This window comes from Typopeltis vanoorti, chromosome 3, assembly GCF_054136105.1.
Source record: "Typopeltis vanoorti isolate ZY-2024b chromosome 3, IOZ_Tvanoo_1.0, whole genome shotgun sequence".
NCBI lineage: Eukaryota > Metazoa > Arthropoda > Arachnida > Uropygi > Thelyphonidae > Typopeltis > Typopeltis vanoorti.
Genome location: NC_143551.1, coordinates 69302153 through 69324016, shown reverse-complemented (window position 1 = coordinate 69324016; position 21864 = coordinate 69302153). Strand labels below are relative to the sequence as shown.

The 21864-nt window shown below is 38.0% G+C and overlaps 1 protein-coding gene across 1 annotated transcript in view; it reads left to right on the top strand.

Annotated features, from left to right (window-relative positions):
- The window catches only part of LOC150108245 (clotting factor C-like), a 368054-nt gene that overhangs the window by 92448 nt on the left and 253742 nt on the right, over positions 1-21864 (top strand). The window contains exon 7 of the mRNA XM_090415698.1: positions 10748-10954. Coding sequence (XP_090271824.1) covers positions 10748-10954 — 207 coding nt within the window. The remainder of the gene's footprint in view (positions 1-10747; positions 10955-21864) is intronic.

Here is a 21864-nt window from a genome sequence, read left to right as displayed (position 1 = left end):
TGCTAGAAGAGAGAATAGCAGTAGAGGAGAGGGAATGAGAGAGACCTATGGGAATGAAAGAAGAGGAGAGAATGGAAACAATAGGAGAGAGGGAATGGTAAGAGGTATGGCAACTCAATTATCCATGGTGTTCAAGATACGATTGGTGAAGAGTGTTTGCCAGGAGGAACAATAGAAAAGATGGCTATGGCAATTAAGAATGGTGAAAGGGTGGATGAGATGATTGTGATGGTAGGAACAAATGACTTGAGTGGCAATGTAAGTTGGGCAGCGAGAGATATGAGATATTTGCTTGAGGCTGTACAGAAGAAGGCAGAGAGAGGAAAAATAGTGTGCGTGTTGCCTAGGTATGATAATGACGAGCTGAGCAGAAGAGCAGTAATATTGAATGATATAATAGCTAGAATGTGCGACAAGAGAGGACTGGTATATGTGGATGCTTGGAGTGCGTTTGAGGGAAAGAGAGGAATTGTATGCGAGAGACCGCTTACATTTGAATGAGGAAGGATGTAGGCATTTGGAGAGATTGCTGTTCTGAACGAGTCAGTGTGTCCCAGGGAGGATGATAGCAGGGGTGGCCTCTTGTGAGAATGGATACTTGGGAGAAGGGAGACGACATCAGGTAACACTGAGCCCAGTGGACTCTAGAGGGGATAATGTGGGTAGAGAAACAATGGCATTTATATGCTTTATACTAATGCCAGGCGTATCCGGAATAAGGGAGAGGAATTGGTGGCACAGATAGCATCAGCCTGGCCAAAAATTATTGGGATCACTGAGACCTGGTTGACAGAAGAGGTTATAATAACAGGAATAGAAGTCGCTGGGTACTGCATTTTTCGGCAGGATAGGAGGGGAAGGCGTGGTGGTGGGGTACTGCTTATGATAAGTGACGACCTATGTCCACCTAAGAGTGGAGGCTTTGGAAGGCAGTGAGACAAATGATTTTGAGAGCATATGGTGTGAGGTAGAGGTTGGCAAGAAAGGATATTTAGTGGGGTGTTGCTACAGACCCAGGAGCACAGAGGATGGGGACCAGGAGATGTTTAGGCAGTTAAGTTTGGCAAGTGCAAGAAGAATGATTGTTATGGAGATTTTAACTACAGTAGTATAAATTGGGGAGAGGAAGATGCATGTAGCAATAGGGGAATGGAATTTCTAGAATTCTTGAGGGACAAATGTCTTAGGCAACATGTAATAGAGGGAACAAGAGGTTCAAGAGTTTTGGATTTGGTTATAGCATCAGAAGAGTTGATAATAACAGAGATGACATCTCTCCCACCAGTTGGAGAGAGTGACCATATGGTTTTGACTTGGAAAATGAATAGACATGCAGGAGTATCAAAGAGACGGGAACTTATGTGGAATTATAAAGCAGGTGATTATAATAGTCTTAGACGTCAACTTGGAGAAGTTTCATGGAAGGAGGAATTGGAAGGCCAGGATATCATTAGTGCATGGGAAATTGTGAAAGAATATTTGTTAGCAGCAATGGTAAGTTGTATACCACGAGTGAAGAACAGGACACAATTTGGAGTAAAGTGGATGACAAACAATATTAAACAGGAATTGCATGCGAAAAAGAGGCTATGGAAGAGATATAAGGAGACAGGTGAAGAGAAGATGCATGAAGAATATAAGACACAGGCCAGAAGAGTGACTAGTGTGGTAAGGAAAGTGAAACTGGAATATGAGAGGAGATTAGCTGTAAGATCCAAAGAAAATCCTAGGGAATTTTTTAGCTATGTGGCCAGTAAGAGGAGAAATGACTGTGGATAAAAATGGGAATAGAGTGACTGATGCAGAGGACATAGTGGAATTCTTCAATAAACACTTTATTGGAGTATTTCATCCTAGAGGAGTAAATTTTAATGCTAGCGGGATAGGGGAGGTTCAAGGTTTAGAGGTACAGGAGGAGAGTGTGTTTTAAATAATGAGTACTCTGGATGTCAGTAAAGCTGTGGGACTAGATGGTATTTCACAACGTTGTTTGAGAGAATGTGCTAGGGAACTGACAGTGCCTTTAACCTGGCTTTTCAATGAAAGCCTGTCTGCAGGAAAGGTGCCTAGGGAATGGAAGGAAGGTAAGATAGTGCCATTGCATAAGGGTGATAACAGACTGGAAGTGTCTAATTATAGCCCAGTTTGTGTGTCATCAGTAGTTGTTAAGATCTTGGAGAAAGTAGTGAGGGACCGTATACAGCATTGGGCAGATGAGGGTAATTTTATCTGTGAGAATCAACATGGATTTGTGAAAGGGCACTCTTGTTTTAGCAAATGCTAGCCTTTTATAATAAAGTTACAAGAACGTTAGATGAGGGAAAGGCATATACTGCAATTTTCTTAGACTTAGCGAAGGCATTTGATGGGAGGAGTTATACTGGAGGAAGTAGGGGAGACAAGAGATCTGGGGTTGATGATTGATAGAAACCTGAAATTTAGGGGACATATTGCAAAGGTGGTGAAGGTAACACAGAGGATTGCTGCAATTATGAGAAGGACACTGACCTGCAGAGATAAAACAGTTATCATTCCGTTGTATAAGTCTCTGATCAGACCACACTTCAGACCAGACTATTGTTCTCAGATTTGGTCCCCAGGATTTGAAGGGGATAAATTAACTGTGGAAAGGGTACAAAAACAGATGACAAAGATGGTTTCAGGACTGTACAATTTTGGTTATGAGGATCGGCTGAGGGAATGTGGACTGCAGAGTTTGGTGGATAGAAGGTGAGCTGATATGACTGAGACTTTTAAACTGTTGAGAGGTGGTTACAGGGTTGACACTGGGGAGTTCTTTCGCTTGGTTGAACAGCGGGAAGGAGTGATGACAAGAGGCCATCCCTGGAAGTTACAAAAGGAAACTGTGAGCAAGAGGGCTAGGAGTGGTTTCTTTGCATGGAGGGTGGTTGAACCATGGAATGCATTGCCTGATGGAGTGGTGAGAGCAAGAATGGTCAATGAGTTTAAGGAGTGGTATGATAGACTTTGTGTTTCTTAGGGGCGGGGGGACCTCCTTTCGATGAGTCTTGATAGACGTTATGTTCTTAGGAAGAACCTTCCACGATGAGTCTTTTGACTCCATGGAGGTCTGAATAATAATAATAATAATTAATCAGTGGAAAAATAACCCACATTGCTTGTCGAAGAGGCCTAACTGACATTCTGGAAGGAGTGAGATCACTGTCATCTGAGAAGGCTTGTATGGACAAACAGAACTTCCTTCATTCAGTTTCTTCACTCAGGAAGTTCTGTTTGTCCATACAAGCCTTCTCCAATGAATGTGCAAGAGATTTGGCACTGTTTGTGAAATGCTCCATGGGATTGACAAATCAGCCTTCATTAAATGAAGGCTGATTTGTCTTCAATCTCATGGAATATTTCACATTCAAAAATACTCAGTATAATATCCTATGTAGCTGCAGTTTATTTACTTCTGTTCTCACATCAAATTCTGTTACATGTGTCACTGCAATTTTCCATGCACAGTGACGTATGTGACAGGGTGTATCACTTCATGAGGGCATGTCATCCAGGTGAAGACACCTTTGTAAACTGATTAACCACTCCTTAATTCAACTGTTCCTCCTGTGTCTATCACTTTACCATCAGCATTGCATTAAAGTTATCCTATTATAATTATTCTTCCTTTTACTTTTTCTGTAGAAAAAGAACGATCGCTTTTCTTTAGCGTGTTTCACTTGTTTCCTCTCATTGATTTTGTCTTAATTACGATGCTAATCCACATCTTTTTTTCTACACTGTACTGAGCCAACTAATAACCTTTTTCTTTATTTTCCCTCCGAAATACTCCCCCCCCCCCTGCCAGCTCCTGCTTAACGATGCCACACATCCATTTAATTCTCTCCTGATTTATTCTGAGCATAGAAATGCAGTAGGATATAACATCCCTTGATCATTTTCCATCACTGCTAACATTCTTCACTTGCAGTTTGTTATACAATGGTACTGTAACAAGTTGTCCCTTAAGTTGTAATTCCACATGTTTAGCCATTTTTCAGGCCATAGGCTGTGCAGAAGGAATAGCATGCAGTTTGTGGACTGACAGACTAAACGTGATGGCTGTAAAAACTTATACAGGGTGACCTATAAATCATAAAGGGATTTAAACATATAATAGCTTTTTTATTTATTATTTTTATTCTGTTTTTTTTTTGTTGTTATTATTATTATTATTATTATATGCAATACAGAAATGAAAATGAAATAAATAATGGAAAATGAAATGAAATAATGAAATATGGAACCTGGAGGTTTATTTTTATTAGTCATGAAAAACCACATCACGTAAATGACTCGTTTTTGGCTTCACAAAGATGGGTCCTTGTTACAGCAAGTTTCATGACAGCTGTTAATATTGCTGGCTGCAGTGCCCTAATTTCTGCATGAATGTTCTCCTTCAGCTGTTGGATTGTCTGGGACTTGTTCACAAATGGTATGTGAACAACCCTCAGAAACTTTAACAGCTATCATGGAACTTGTTGTAGAAAGGAACTATCTTTGTGAAGCCAAAAATGAAAGTCATTTACATGATGTGGTTTTGCATGACTAATAAAAACATCTCCAGGTTCTGTATTTCATTATAACAAAAAAAGAATCAAATTAATAAATAAAAAAGTTATATGTTTAAACCACTTTGTGACTTGTGGGCTATCCTGTATAATGCTGATGGATTGCACTTAAAGGGATTTGGAGTCTCAAGAAAGTATTGTAAGTGTTTCAATACCTATCTGACAGCCAGTTACTGATCCAATTCAGAAGTCTGTTATCTAGCTGTTAGACAGATATCAGAAAGTTGTATATGGGGTGCAATATCCTGAAAGAGGAAGGTGTGCCACAGGGGTCAGTTTTGGGACTATTGTTGTTCAATTTGTATATTAATGATATTGGGATGGGTTTAACTGGTATGCATGCATACCAGTTAAATGTATACAGCTGTTTACAGATTATGCAAAATTGGGGAAAGCAATGCAGAGTCAACAGATATTATGGCCTTACAGGACGACTTGAATAGATTGCATGAATGGGCAGGTAAGTGGAACTGTCATTTCATTGTTATTTATTTTAGTTGTAATATTACTTATTATTACTTATATATATTACTTATTAAACAATTATTAGTTTTCTGTGTTTTTTTTAAATATAAATATCATTTTGAATGTGAAACATTCATCCCAAGAAATATCAAAGCAGCTTAAAAATTTACTTTTGCATTGTTGTTATTTGCCATCCAGTCATTTCTGACTCTTGGTAATATTGTGAGCAAAGGCTCTCCATCCCACTCAGCCTCTTGTCCTTTCTTTCGGCAATTATAAGTTCAAGTTGGTAAGTTCTTTTATGTTGTCCATCCAGTCTTTTGTGGTCTTTTCTTTTTCTTCTCATTCCATCAGTCTTTCCCAACATAACTGCCTTTTCCAATGATTCATCAGTTTGCATAATATGTCAGAAGTACATCAACTTCTGTTTAGCGATCATCACTTCTAAGGAGCATTCTGTCTTTATACTCTCAGTGGTCACTCTTGCAGTCCATTAGATTCTTGATAGTCTCATCCACACTCATAATTCGAATGAATCAATTTGCTTTCCGTCTTTCTTCTTAATAATCCAGCTTTCACATCCATACATCACTACTGGAAATACCATTGCTTTGACAGTTCTAACTTTCGTGGCCTTTGTTTCACACCTCTGTCTTTCATAATTTTTGCCAGGTTTAACATATCTTTTTTCCCACGATTATCCTTTTAATTTCATCTTCACATTTACAATCATTTCTGATACTGAACTCTAGTAAATCATAACATTCAGCAATTTCTATTTTATCTCCCTCTATTATAAATTCATTTAAATTGCCAGAAGCCATGACTTTTGTTTTGCTGATTTTTAAATTAAGCCTGGCTTTGTTACTTTCCTTCATAACCGATAGAATCAACCACTCCAGATCTTCCTTAGTTTCTGCTATGAGGGTTGTAGCATCTGCATATCTAATATTATTTATTTTTCTGCAATCAATCTTAATTCTAGCTGGATCTTTGTCTAAGTTAGCTATTTTCATAATATATTCAATATAAATATTAAAAAGATAGGGCAACAGTATACAATCCTGCTGCACCCCTTTTTTCATGCCCATACTCTGTCTGTTTCTCCAAAGACTGTTTTTACTGAAGCCTCTTGGTTGCCATATAGCTCTCTTATCAAGAGAATTAGATGCTCAGGTATTCCCATTGATCTCATTATAATCCACAGTCTGTTGCGATTCATACAGTCAAAAGCTTTCTTATGATCAATAAAACAGATGATTACTTCCTTCTGAAATTCTCTTGTTCTTTCCATAATCCATCTCATGTTTGCTATTTGGTCTCTAGTTCCTCTACCTCTCCTAAAACCTGCCTGTTCTTGTGGCATTTATCTATTCACATATGGCTCCAGCCTTTGTTGGATCACTTTCAGTATAACTTTACTTGCATGTGAAATTAAAGCAATGGTTCTATAATTCTCACAATCTCTGGGATTTGATTTTTTTTGGAATTGGGATGAATACTGATGTTTTTCATCTTAGCCAGTATATTTTCTTCCAAACCTGTTGATAAATTTCAGTCAATATATTCACTATTTCATCCACAGCTGTTCTCAATAATTCCACTGACACTCCATCAGCTCCAGGAGCTTTTCCTTTTCATCTGTTCCATTGCTGATATCACTTCACTTTTTATTATCATTGATTCTTCAACGAATTCTCTCCTTTCAGATTCTCCTTCAATATTATTATCTTTCTTGTACAGATCCTTTCCATCTTTTTTTCACTGCTTCTTCCATCAGACATTTTCCCAAGTTACATTTTACAATTCCTAATCTAGGGATAAACTTCCCTGTAATATCATTTATTTTTCTAAACAGATCTCTTGTTCTTCCCGTAATATTGATTTCTTCAATTTCCTTGCACCTTTTGTTTAGATGTTTTTCCTTATCTTTCCTAGCCTGTCTCTGGAAATCTGCACTTTGTTATCTAACTCTTTCTTTGTTTCTCTGAAGATTTATTTGTCTTCTTTCCTCTATGATTTGAATAGAAGAAGCGTCTTCTGACAGCCGTTGACAATCTTTCTTTCTTGTTGCTTTACTTAGAGTCTTCTTTGCTGCTTCTGTGACTGTACATTTCATTTCTTCCCCATAATTCTAATTCTCTTCCTGTCTTCTCCAGACTTTTTTTTTATTTCTTTCTGACTTCTTTAAATGCTTCATTTATATGGTTTAAATCAGATTTGATATAAACCAAATTGAAATGAAAATTAAAGGCTAAGAAGAAACAATTTAATTTCAGCTGTCAATAATTCATGATCTGTCTCACAATCTGCACCAGGTAGTGTTTTTGCTGCTTGAATAGCACTTCTCCACCTTCTGCTGGCAACAATATAATCTATCTGATTTCTGTATTCACCATTAGGTGAAGTCCATGTGTACAACTTTTATGTTGTTGAAAGCAAGTGTTTGCAATAGAGCAACTGTTCTTGACACAAAATACCAATATTCTTTCTCCTACTTCATTCCTCAGTCCTAAACCAAATTTTCCATTGATGCCTTGTTCTTTTTTTCCCACGTTTGCATTCTGATCACATAATATAAATTAAGAGAAAATCTGCTACACCCGTCGTTGACTTACGACTGTCCGCACTTACGACCACACAAAAAAAAAATTAATGAATAAATTAATAATAAATCAGACAGCTGCACGTATGATAACTATGGGATACGATAGTTATCGTACAATAACCCGCGTACGATAACTATCTCTCACATACACTCAGTCGCTTTCAAGCATCTGTTGCGTATGGTGTATTAATTAAAATTCTACTGAAATATTACCCATAAAATGTCTAGTAAAAAGGAAAATGCCTTCATCTACAGATGTGCCAGCTAAGAAGTCAAGGAAAACTATTGATTTAGAGTGTAAAACGAAAGTTATCCAAAAGTATGAAGGCGAAAAGAAAGTGAATACGATAGCACGTGACTTGAAGTTATCACATTCCACGGTATCGACGATACTTAAGGACAAAGAAAGAATTCGGGAAGCTGTGAAAGGTTCTGCACCTATGAAGTCTACAATTTTAATCAGACAATGACAAGGACCCATCCATGAAATGGAGAAATTGTTGTTTATGTGGATGGAAGATTTAATACAGAAAAATTCACCCATGAGCCTTTGCACAGTGCAAGCGAAGGCTAGAAGTCTGTTTCAGAGTTTAAAATCACGCACCGGAGATGATTATGCAGAAGATTTTCAGGCTAGTACTGGATGGTTTAAGCGTTTTAAAAAAAGATTTGCTTTGCATAATGTATGTGTCACAGGAGAAGCAAGAAGTGCAGATGAAGATGAAGCCCAAAAATTTGTTGATAGTTTTGACTCTTTAATCAAAGAAGAAGGTTATCTACCGGAACAAATATTTAACGTAGATGAAACCAGCTTGCAATGGAAACACATGCCTAATTGTACGTACATACATCAAGAAGCAAAAAGGATGCCAGGATTCAAAGCTTTTAAGGATTGGTTGACTTTGTTGCTTGGTGGGAATGCCGCAGGTTTTAAGCTGAAGCCTTTTCTTATTTATCATTCAGAAAACCCTCGTGCATTTAAGCACATCAACAAGCACACATTGCTTATTTACTACCGGTCAAACCCTAAAGCTTGGATGACTCAAGCACTGTTCGAAGACTGGTCCATGAACTGCTTTATTCCCTAGGCTCGTGAATATTGTGCTGAGAGAGGTATCCCTTTCAAGATTTTATTGATTATGGACAGTACCCCTGGCCATCCTCCTCATCCGGACAACCTTCAACATGATGTTAGAGTGGTTTTTATGCCACCTAACACAACCATTCTCATTCAACCCAGGGTACTATTTCAGCATTCATGGCTCACTACCTCAGAACGACATTCGCACAAGCCTTGAAAGCGATAGATTCTGATGCTAATTTATCTTTGTGAGACTTTTGGAAGCAGTACAACATTCTTTAGTGTATCAAGAATATTTCGACCGCATGGGAATGTGTAACAAAGAATTATATGTCGGGAATTTGGAAAAAGTGTTCTAAAATGTTATGCAAATACATTTGAAGGATTTGAAAAAGGAGAGGAACTGGAAGTGATTACAGAAAAAATAGTTAAACTTGCAAAAAATCTTAAATTAGATTGTGAAATAGAAGAGATAGAGGAGTTGCTAGATTGTGAAATAAAAGAACTTTCGGATGAAGAGTTGATTGAATTGGAAGCACAGAGAGAGAGTGTCTAAAGAAAAAGTGAGAGAGGAAGAAGAGAAAGAAGAAGAGGAGCCAGAAAAGAAATTCACTGCAAAGAGTTTATCAGATTCTTTTTCGCAACTGAATAAAGCTATTGCCAGTTTCGAAGCAATGGACCCTACTGTCGAACGATTCACAAAGGTTGAACATATCATTCAAGATGCTGTGCGTTGTTATCGTGAGATATATGAAGAAAAAAGAAACAAACTGTTCAAACAAAGCTCAGCATGTTCTTCATCAAGAGAACATCTCCTACCTCTCCTACCTCAACCCAAGAACATGACCCTGATGATCCACAACCCAGCACAAGCATAGATTAAAAATTGATTTTGTAAATTTCATTTGTATTAATTTTACATTAATTTTAGATTGTATTTTTGTGTTTACGGTACAGTATGTACAGTATTATTTTTAACATTATGTACAATATATATAATTATAAATTTAAAAGATTATAAAAATAAATTATAAAGATGATAAAAAGATTAGAAAGGTTAAAGAATACTGTTAATAAATATATGGCCACCATACGACTAGATCGACTTACGACCTGTCAGCCAGAACGGAAGTCGGTCGTAAGTCGATGACCAAGTGTATATCAATACTGTATACTACTTGCTGCATGCTGCTGTAAAATTCTTTGATCTTATCTTCACTTAAATCTGTATTGGGCACATACACCTGTATGAATGTGACATTCACTGTTTTGCTTTATTCTGATTAGAATTATTGCATTGAACACTGGGTTGTAACCTAAAATGTATTTTCTTCAAACCATGAATGCTACTCCATTTCTTCAAAGGTTTGTGTCCAGAGTAATACATCAAGAAATCATCAGTATCAAAGTGACCCATTCCTGTTCATCTCAATTCACTGATACCTATAATCTTAACTCGAGTTCTTCTCATTTCTTTCTTTACCAGTTCCAGTTTTCCTTGATACAAGCTTCTTACATTCCATGTTCCTATTTTGTGTAAATCAATAAAGCAGAGGCATCTTCTTCTGAGATTAACTCTATCAGAAGATGAACTTCCAGAAGCTTTGATCCAGCTTCATCATTCGTTAACTTCATTAGAAGTTCCTCTCTGCTCTTCCCCAGTAGTTATTTCAATGCCTTTTGACCTGGGTGTCCCATCTTCCGACACTATATCATAATAACTTAAGTCTCTGTTCATTAGATTTTCTTGGCAAAATATATACATAAGTGATTTGTTTGTCACTGCCTTCTTCTGTATTTGTTTAGCCTACTTAAGGCAAATACCTGAGAGAAAAGGCAGACTCCCATTGCAATAGATGAAGAAAAGTAAAATACCTATAATCTTAACAATATAACAGATGTCTATTAATTTTACTTTTGTAAAGATTTTATGTAAAAATTTACTTTTACATTACCACAACTATATTTAGGTTATATTTCTTGCATTTGTTTATGTTGCAGATAAATTAGTTTTTTGCTCAGATCCTGGATCTGTGAGATATTCTGAGCGAAGTGTGAGAGTGTCTATTAAAGAAATTGGTGGACAGGTTACAGAAGGCAGTCATATATTGTATTCGTGCATTAAAGACTATCTCTTAATGGGGGAAGGAAAAATTGTATGCCTCTCAGATGGTTCCTGGTCATCTGCTTTACCCACATGTGTTAAAGGTAAATTACATCATTAATTACTTAAGATTCTAAGATTTTTATTTTTTAAAGAAATTGAATATTTTTGACAACATGAAATAACAGAAGATTCCATTTGTATATGTATTGCACACTGATTAAATGATTTTGGTATACTGACAAAAAAAAGAACTTGGTATATAAATTATTTAAACTTAAATTATTTGTATACTAAGTTACTTTATTAGATAATACTCCATGTAAGTGGTTCATCAAAGATACAAATTGAACTAGAACGAAAGTTATGTTAAACTCCTAATTTTCTGGTTAAAGAATCCTAATATGAGTATTTTATTTTAATCCTAGTTCAGAACTCAATATGATAACAAGATCACAGAAAATTTGCTTGAAAGGGCATAATCACAAATCTAATATATTAACTTCTTTTGATAAATTACTTGCTAGTGAAAGTTTAGTGGATGCAACATTATCTTGTGAGGGAATAACCCTCAAAGCTCACAAAATGGTTCTATCTGCAAGCAGCTCTCTTCTATACAGCTTATTTTTAGAGAACTCAAGTAATCATCCTATTGTGACATTAAGTGATATCAAGTTTAATGACTTAAGGTTGATGGTGCAATATATGTACCATGGAGAAATTAATATTTCACGGGATATGCGTCCATCATTGTTAAAAGCTGCAGAGTTGCTAAAAATTAAAGATTTTTTGGAAGTTGCTATTAAGTGCTATGATTCTGTGGAAGGCACACAGCAGGGAGCTTCAGGTATGATCTTTAGGAAGCAGGGAAACCGAACATGCAGAGTCATATGGAGAGGAATTGGTGGCACAGATAGTATCAGCCTGGCTAAAAATTATTGGGATCACTGAGACATGGTTGACAGAAGATAACATAATAACAGGAATAGAAGTCGCTGGGTACAGCATTTTTCGGCAGGATAGGAAGGGAAAGTGTGGTGGTGGTGGAGTACTGCTTATGATAAGTGACGACCTATGTCCTCTAAGAGTGGAGACTTTGGAAGGCAGTGACACTAATGATTTTGAAAGCATATGGTGTGAGGTAGAGGTGGGTAAGACAGGATATTTAGTGGGGTGTTGCTACAGACCTAGGAGTACAGAGGGTGGGGACCAGGAAATGTTTAGATAGTTGAGTTTGGCAAGTGCAAGAAGAATGATTGTTATGGTAGATTTTATCTACAGTAGTATAAACTGGGGAGAGGAAGATGCATGCAGCAATAAGGGAATGGAATTTCTGGAATTCTTGAGGGACAAATGTCTTAGGCAACATGTAATAGAGGGAACACGAGGTTCAAGAGTTTTGGATTTGGTTTATTATTATTATTATTATTATTACGGGTATCTCCATGGAGTCAGTAGACTCATCGCGGGAGACCCAAACTAGCAAAACAATATCTGTCATATCTCTTCTTGAATTCATTTACAGACGAAGAGCTCACAACTAAGTCAGGCAATGAATTCCACTCATTCACCACCCTCCAGGCAAAAAACCTTGTTCTGACACCTTTGTTAACCACACTCTTCTTTAATTTCCAGAGATGACCTCTTGTTCTTCCATCACTATCACACAGCTGAAACATTTCCCCTGCATCAATCCTATAAAAACCTTTTAGTAATTTGAATGTTTCTATCATATCACCTCTTCTTCGCCTATCAACCAATCTCTGCAATCCACAAGCTCTCAATCTATCAATGTAGGGAGTATTTTTTATATCACTCACCAACTTGGTCACTCTTCTCTGAACCCTCTCCACAGCCTCCTGATCTCCAAGGAATCCAGGTGACCAGACCTGAGCACAGTAATCCAAATGTGGAAGTATCAATGCTTTATAAAGGGGAATAATAACCTCTTTATCTCTGGATGTCAGTGTGTTCCTCAACAACCAAGTAATCCTATGTGCAATCTTGGACACCTTAGCAATGTGTCCTCTGAACTTCATCTCCCTATCTACCAATACCCCTAAGTCCCTAGCCTCATCAATCTCTTGGAGTACCTTTCCATTGATGTAGTACACAGCTGGTAATCTTTTAATCCCAAAATGCATGACTTTACACTTTTCCACATTGAACTGACATCCATTTTCTTTTGCCCATTTTACCAGCTTATTTAAATCCGCCTGCAAACTTTCAACATCAGCTTGATTTTTTATTGCACTACACAACTTTGCATCATCAGCAAACAACTGAATATCTCCCTTTAAGCCGTTTCCTATATCATTTATATACAAATTAAACAACATTGGCCCAAGCACAGAGACCTGAGGCACACCACTGGTCACCTGCCTCATTCTGGACTCGGCTCCTCCATACACCACCTTATGGTATCTCTCCCTGAGCCATTCTCCTATCCATATCACCAATTTAATATCCATTCCCATCTGCTCCAATTTGCGTAACAGTGTTCTATGGGGTATCCTGTCAAAAGCCTTAGCAAAATCCAGAAGTACCACTGTGTAGCCAGTTCCTTTGTCCCACTCTGATGTTATTCTATTATGGATAGTTAATAGATTGCTAAGGCAGGATCTACCTTTAACAAAACCATGTTGGCCTCTATAGAGTATCATATCCTGATCCACCCATTCTTGAATTTTGTCTTTAACCAACTTTTCCAATACTTTTACCACTACTCCTGAGATGGTGATTGGTCTGTAATTCTATACCGCAGTTTTAGAGCCACCCTTATGCAAAGGAACCACTTTGCCTAACTTCCACTCCCTAGGGACCATACCAGAGTTCAAACTTAAATTAAATATCCAGGTAAGAGGGGTTGACAATTCATTTGCACATTCACGCAACACCCGAGCTGATATTCCATCTAAGCCTACCGCAGTGTTTGCATTTAAGTTTCGCAATATATTTAATACCTCTGATTCTTTAGCTTCAATTCTCACATTAGGTATTGCTGTAGGTATAGAGATATCCTCACTTGGGTGATAGACTTTTGAGAAGTGATCACTCAGTAACTCGACTATTACATCTGATTTTGTCACCTCAATACCATCAGCACCCACTAAGGTTATCCTTCCGAAGTCATTCTTCCTCTTACTTGCCACATAGCGGAAGAACTCTTTGGGATTACCCTTGATCTCTTTGGCTAAGGTCTTCTCATAATCTGATTTAGCTTTTCTTACTATGCTGGTAACCTTCCTAGCTTGAGCCTTGTACTGCTCATGGGTGTCCTGATCGCCCTTCTCCTTGTAAATTCTCCATAACATTTTCTTTTTTTGCAGTTCAAGCTTGATACTACTGCTCATCCATCTAATGCCTGCCTTGTTTGACCTCCTGATCATAGGGACACAATCTGATATTGCTTTCCTCAGATACCCGCTGATTTTATCCCAAGCACTGCTAACATCTTTCCCTTGCAATATGTTTTGCCATGGGATGGCTGCAAGCTCACTCCGAAGCTTGTTATAATTGCCTAACCTGTAGTTCCGTACATACCCCTTCTTAATAGAAAAATCCACAGATTTTGCAACCTCCCAAGTCAATACCACATGATCGCTTTCACCAACTGGAGGTAACGAGGACACCTTACTTATGCATATAACCTCTGAACCAATAACCAGGTCCAACACTCTCACACCACGTGTCCCTTCAGTTACGTGCTGTTTCAAGTAATTATCTCGTAGAAGATGTATGAACTCCATTTCCTTTTTGCTACGTGATATTTCCTCCTTCCAATTGATATCACCATAATTAAAATCCCCCATAATAATCACTAAGCCTTCACTCATTGCACTAAGTTGCTGATGCATGAATTCAATATCTTCCCCCGTACTCCCTGGCCTATAGCAGCATCCAACTCTATATTTGGTTGCGTTGGTCACTATTTCGCACCAGACTGCCTCAAATGAACTCTCATTCACATGTCTATCATCATGATATACTACTTTCTTTGGCTGCAACACATCGGCTATCATCAACAGTACTCCTCCTCCTGTTCTATCTTCTCTATCCTCCCTGAAAATACTGTACCCTTCACATTCAATTCCAGTGACCACATCTTCTGCTGACAGCCAAGTTTCACTAATGCCTACAACTTTTGGTGAGATTTCACTGACTAATGCCAAAAATTCTTCTCTCTTATTTCGAATGCTTCTAGCATTGGTATACAAAAATTGCAGATTCCCTCTAAATCTTGTACCGGCTTTAGAACTGATATATAAGTCACTGACTACCGTAGTCCTATGCCGATTTTTATCCCCTCTCTTCTGCAATTTATTCTGCCTATAAGGATCAATAAATACACAATCAGTGCTAAAGTTTCTCTCTCTTACACTCAACCTTTTCAATATTAGTTTCCCTGCCCAATAACTTCAACCTGTTCAGAAAACAATAACTCCTTCAATCGCTTATGTCCTTCCATGTTAAGATGCAGTCCATCTCTAGCATACAACTGCCTTTTTCCTTCAAACACACTCCAAACATCAACAAACTCCAGACCTCTTTTTCTGCACATTCTTGCAATCATATCATTCATTATCATTGCTCGTCTACTTAACTCGTAATTGTCAAAACGAGGCAGCACGCACACTATTCTCCCATTGACACTTTTCCTCTTCACAATATCTAATAATGTTCTTAAATCTTTTCCTACCCGATTTATACTACCTCTCAGGTCATTCGTACCCACCATAACTATCATCTTGTCTGTTTCATGCCCTCTCTTTATCGCTAAAGCCACTCTTTCTATTGTCCCATCAGCCCAGCACTCCTCATGCATACCACTCTCCATATCCTTAATCATAGAATCACCATATATTTTACCACTCTTAACTTCATTCAAGTCCACACTCATGGACTCATTCTCTACACTATTCAGCATGACTCTCCCAGCTTCATTACTCAACTCTCTATTACTTACCCCCCCACTCTCACTACATCTCATTTCTTCTAGGCCACTTGTGGTTTTATTATGTTGACTCCCAATCACTCCCATACTATTTATTACTGAATCATTCAAAGACTCACCCATATGTAATCCTGTTCTAGTTACTTCAGCTAAAGTAATCTCTATAGTCCTAATTTCTCTGTTTAACACATTAAACTCAGCTTTAACTTCCAGAATCTCCTTACCGATCACTTCCACTTCCTCATGAAGAAGATGAAGGTCATTTTTCATTTTCATAAACTCCCGCCGAAGTTCTTCCGCTACGGTCCCGATGTCTGCTTCCATTCCTAAACGCTCCAGCCTATCCCGACACTTCTCACATACGTCGCCATTTTCTTTCTTCTCATTTTGCCAGACCGACCACAGATCCTTCACATTTTTCGGTGCATACATGTAGCAGTTTCTGCACCGCATCCATTGCGAATAGCATCAGAAAAGTTTATAATAACTGAGATGACATCTCTCCCACCAGTTGGAGAGAGTGACCATATGGTTTTGACTTGGAAAAATGAATAGACATGCAGGAGTATCAAAGAGACAGGAACGTATGTGGAATTATAAGGCAGGTGATTATAATAGTCTAAGATGTCAACTTGGGGAGGTTTCATGGAGGGAGGAATTGGAAGGAAGAGATATCATTAGTGTGTGGGAAATTATGAAAGAATATTTGTTAGCAGCAATGGTAAGTTGTATACCACAAGTGAAGAACAGGACACAATTTGGAGTAAAGTGGATGACAAACAATATTAAACAGGTATTGCATGCAAAAAAGAGGCTGCGAAAGAGATATAAGGAGACAGGTGAAGAGAAGATGCATGAAGAATATAAGACACAGGCCAGAAGAGTGACTAGTATGGTAAGGAAGACGAAACATGAATATGAGAGGAGATTAGTCCTAAGATCCAAAGAAAATCCTAGGGAATTTTTTAGCTATGTGGCCAGTAAGAGGAGAAATGACTGTGGATAAAAATGGGAATAGAGTGACTGATGCAGAGGACATAGTAGAATTGTTCAATTACCACTTTATTGGAGTATTTCATCCTGGAGGAGTCAGTTTTAATGCTAGAGGGATAGGGCAGGTTCGAGGTTTAGAGGTATAGGAGGAGAGTGTGTTTCGAATACCGAGTACTCTGGATGTCAGTAAAGCTGTGGGACTGGATGGTATTTCACAACGTGGTTTGAGAGAATGTGCTAGGGAACTGACAGTGCCTTTGACCTGGCTTTTCAATGAAAGTCTGGCTGTTGGAAAGTAAGATAGTGCCATTGCATAAGGGTGGTAGCAGACTGGAAGTGTCTAATTAAAGACCAGTTTGTGTGTCATCAGTAGTTAGTAAGATCTTGGAGAAAGTAGTGAGGGACCATATACAACGTTGGGCAGATGAGGGTAATGTTATCTGTGAGAGTCAACATGGATTTGTGAAGGGGCGCTCTCTCTTGTTTTAGCAATATGCTAGCCTTTTATGATAAAGTTACAAGAGCATTAGATGAGAGAAAGGCATATAACTGCCATTTTCTTAGATTTAGCGAAGGCATTTGACAGGGTGCCACATGATAAGCTGATATTTAAGTTGCAACACATGGGTCTGGATGTCACATTGGTCAACTGGATTCATAATTGGCTGTCCGATAGGTATCAGAATGTTGTGTATGGTGGGGCAGTTTCAAGGGAGCAGAGGGTTACAAGTGGGGTCCCACAGGGCTCAGTACTGTGACCTATATTGTTTAACCTTTATATCAATGATATTGTCAGTGGATTGCAAGGGGATATTTAGTTGTTTGCAGATGATGCGAAGCTGGGAAGGATTATTAGTAATAGTGCAGATGCGGCAGCCCTGCAAGAGGATTCGAATAAGCTAGATAGATGGGCAAATGAATGGGTTTGTTGGTTTAATGGAGAAAAATGTAAGGTCTTGAGGTTTTTGGGAAACATCGATGGAACACTGCATACTCTATGGGAGGAGTTATACTGGAGGAAGTAGGGGAGACAAGAGATCTGGGGTTGATGATTGATAGAAGCCTGAAATTTAGGGAACATATTGCAAAGGTGATGAAGTTAACACAGAGGATTGCTGCAATAATGAGAAGGACACTGACCTGCAGAGATAAAACAGTTATCATTCCATTGTATAAGACCCTGATCAGACCACTTGGACTATTGTTCTCAGATTTGGTCCCCAGGATTTGAAGGGGATAAATTAACTGTGGAAAGGTACAAATGCGAATAACAAAGATGGTTTCAGGACTGTACAATGATAGTTATGAGGATCGGCTGAGGGAATGTGGACTGCAGAGTTAGGTGGATAGAAGAGGGAGAGGTGATATGATTGAGACTTTTAAACTGTTGAGAGGTGGTTACAGGGTTGACATTGGGGAGTTCTTTCGCTTGGTTGAACAGCAGGAAGGAGTGATGACAAGAAGCCATTCCTGGAAATTATGAAAGGAAACTGTGAGCAAGAGGGTGAGGAGTGGTTTATTTACATGGAGGGTGGTTGAACCGTGGAATGCATTGCCTGGTGGAGTAGTGATAGCGAGAACGGTCAATGAGTTCAGGGAGTAGTATGATAGACTTTGTGTTTCTTGGGAGGGGGGGGGGACTTCCCCTCGATGAGTCTTGATAGACTTTGTGTTTCTTAGGAAGGACCTCTCATGATGAGTCTTTTGACTCCATGGAGGCCATAATAATATTATTAATAATAATATTGTGTTTAGCCAAAGAAAACGGAATTCAAAGAAGGAAATCCAGATAAGTATGTGTCAACAAGGGGAATCGTCAAAAAGACCTATGATGGACTTAGACTCAAATGGCCAATAAGTCTGATATAAATAATGTAAGGCAGTCGTTGTCAGAGGTTAAGCATCTTGAAATGCTGGTTTCTATCCCACTTAGTAAAATTAAACTGGATAAATATTTGTAAACAACATTTGACAACTCAAGTTAACAGTGTTTTAAATGACTTGGTATCATTAAAGGATAAGGAGACAGACTTGCCAAATGAGTATGGTCATCTAAATCAACTTTCTAGGTAGCATTGACCTGGTTGCTGAAGGCCAACTGTCAAGTGAATGTGTACATATCAGCGTATTATCCCTTTCAGTTTCTGATTCTTCAATTAATTCTCAGCTGCCAATCAAAATCTTGGGTAGTGATGTCAACAATCCTTTCATCAATTCAGGTGAATGTGTGCATACCAGTGTATTGTCCCATTCAGTTTCTGATGCTGCAGTTAATTCTCGCCTGCCAATCAAAATCTTGGGTAGTGATGACATCGATCCTTTATTTTCTAGTTTTGATATGTCATCTGAGTCAACCATTTCTTCTGTAGTTACTAGGGATGTCAATCCAGATTACTTAACATCTTTATAATCTTGTGTGTCTATGGTATCACCTCTTGAATCTGATGTCAAGGTAGAAAAGAAAGATTATGCAGTCTATTTCACATCTTCTAATGTATCAACTGTTTTGCCTGTATTAATTGACTCGTATAAACACCAAAGTTTTAGTATAGTATATGATGATACATCTGGTTTGTCTAATGTCCCAAGTGTAAGTGATCATTAAAATTTCACAGTTAGTTGCCATCAATCTCATAGGAAACATGCCTTTTTTATACAGCCATATCCCAATGTAACTGATAGAAGCATGTGGAGTAAATGCATTGTGCAAGTTCTCCTGAGACAAAGGAACTGACATTTTTAAATGACTGTAATATATTTTATAATTTTGATCTGACCAAATTGTATAGTCTATCTTATAGCATTCCAATATGTTCTAGTGTTTTATATAGAATAGAAAGTATGGGGGGGAGGATTAAGAATGACAAGGAATGAGAATGACAGATTATTTAGTAATGGATTAAGTGAGTGTGTGCATGGAATAAATAGTGCAGAAATACATACACAGAGATTGCTAAGCGATATACAAAAGATTGTGAGAGAAGATCAGGGACAAAAACAAGCATCAGAATGTCAAATTAAAAAGGAGCAAAAAAAGATATTGTGCTGTATGGTGATTCAATAATTAATTGTGTGAAGAATGGTAGAGTAATTAAAGTGTGTTATCGGTCAAAGATTAAGGATGTAACTGAGGCTGTGAAATTGCAGAAAGATAGAGCGAGTGAGATTATTGCAGTTATAGGGACAAATGATCTAGTAGCAAAAGATTTTCTATGAGACAGAATTTGAAAGATTTAATGAATGAATGCAAAGAGCGAGAATGGAAAGATTGTGCAAAAGCTTTTGCAAAGAAATGAAACTGAATATTCATTTTATGAATGTCTGGGACGAGTTTGATAAAAGGAAGGAGTATTTTAAGAGAGATGGTTTGCACTTAAATGGATTGGGTGCTTGGCATTTAGAATATTTATTGATAAAGGATAGAGTAAATGGTCAAAAACAGGGAAATGGGATTTGCTAGGGAGGCAGGTGATAGAGTCAGCTGAGGATTTGAATCACTGTGAATTTGGGATTAATTGTTCACAGAAAATTAACAGTATACAGAGTGGGTTGACTCACACACAAGGAGATTATGGGAGGAAGGGAGTACTGCAGTTTATGTATACTAAACCTTGAAGTATTCGGAATAAGTGCGAAGAATTTTTGTCATTACTTAGTACAACTTGGCCAAAAATGATAGGAATTAGTGAGACTTTGTTAACTAAGAATGATATAGTTATAGGGATTGAATGTAAGGGGTACAGTATTTTCAGGCAGGACAGAGATGGCAGAATGGAGTAGGAGTTCTACTAATGATAGATGAAGCGTTAAAACCAAAAAAGGTAGAAGTGCCTCAAGGTGATGGGCATGTGGAGAACAATTCATTTGAGGCTGTTTGGTGTGAGACAGAGATCAACAGGGCGAAATATGTAATCAGTTGTTGTTATAATCCAAGGGGTATAAGGGAGAATGTAGATAGTATGTATTGACAAATTAGCATGATGAATTAAGGTCGAGTAATCATTATGGGGGATTTTAACTTTGGGGACATAGATTAGGAGAAGGGAACATATTGCAAAGGTGGTGAAGTTAACACAGAGGATTGCTGCAATAATGAGAAGGACACTGACCTGCAGAGATAAAACAGTTATCATTCCATTGTATAAGACCCTGATCACAAGGAACAAAGAAAATGGAGTTTATACAGTTGTTAAGAGATAACTACCTGAGACAGCATGTAATGGAAGGGACAAGAGATTCAAGAGCGTTAGATCTGGTTATAACATCAGAAAACATATCAATAAGTAATTTAGTTACACTGTCTCCACTTGGGGAAAGCGATCATGTGGTGTTGACCAGGGAGATTGTAAGAGGTGCTGAATATTCTGTTAAGAAGGTGTATATGTGGAATTACAAGGCTGGTGATTAGGACAAGCTGAGAAGTCAGCTTTCAGCAGTGCTATGGCATGAGAATTTGAAGAGAAGAGATGTTGATGGTACGTGGGAGATTGTCAAGGAGTATTTACAGAAAGCTGTATCAGACTGTATTCCCATAGTCAGAAGGAAAAATCAAGTAGGAGTAAGATGGATGACTAATATTATTAAGCAGGAGTTGCTGATAAAAAAAAGATTGTGGAGGAAGTATAAAGAAAATGGAGATGAGCGTTCCCATGAGCAGTACAAGGTACAGGCAACGAGAGTAACCTGTATGGTAATGAAAGCGAAAGCTAATTATGAGAGGAAGCTAGCTGATGAATCCAAAAGAAACCCTAAGGAGTTCTTTCGCTATGTGGCAAGTAAAAGGATGAATAACCATGGAAAGATTACTTTCAAAAGTATTGATGGTAGAGAAATTATAGAAGCAAATCAAATAGTTGAGTTGCTTAGTGATCATTTTGCAAAAGTGTACATCTGGGTTGTGATATTGCAGTGAATGTGTCATTGACTGATGAGTCTAGAGATAGATGAAATAGAGATGCTTAATATATTACAGAACCTTAATGTTAACACTGCCATTGGGTTAGATGTCATATCGGCCCATGTGTTAAGAGAATGTGCAAGAGAATTAGCACCTCCTCTATCCAGGCT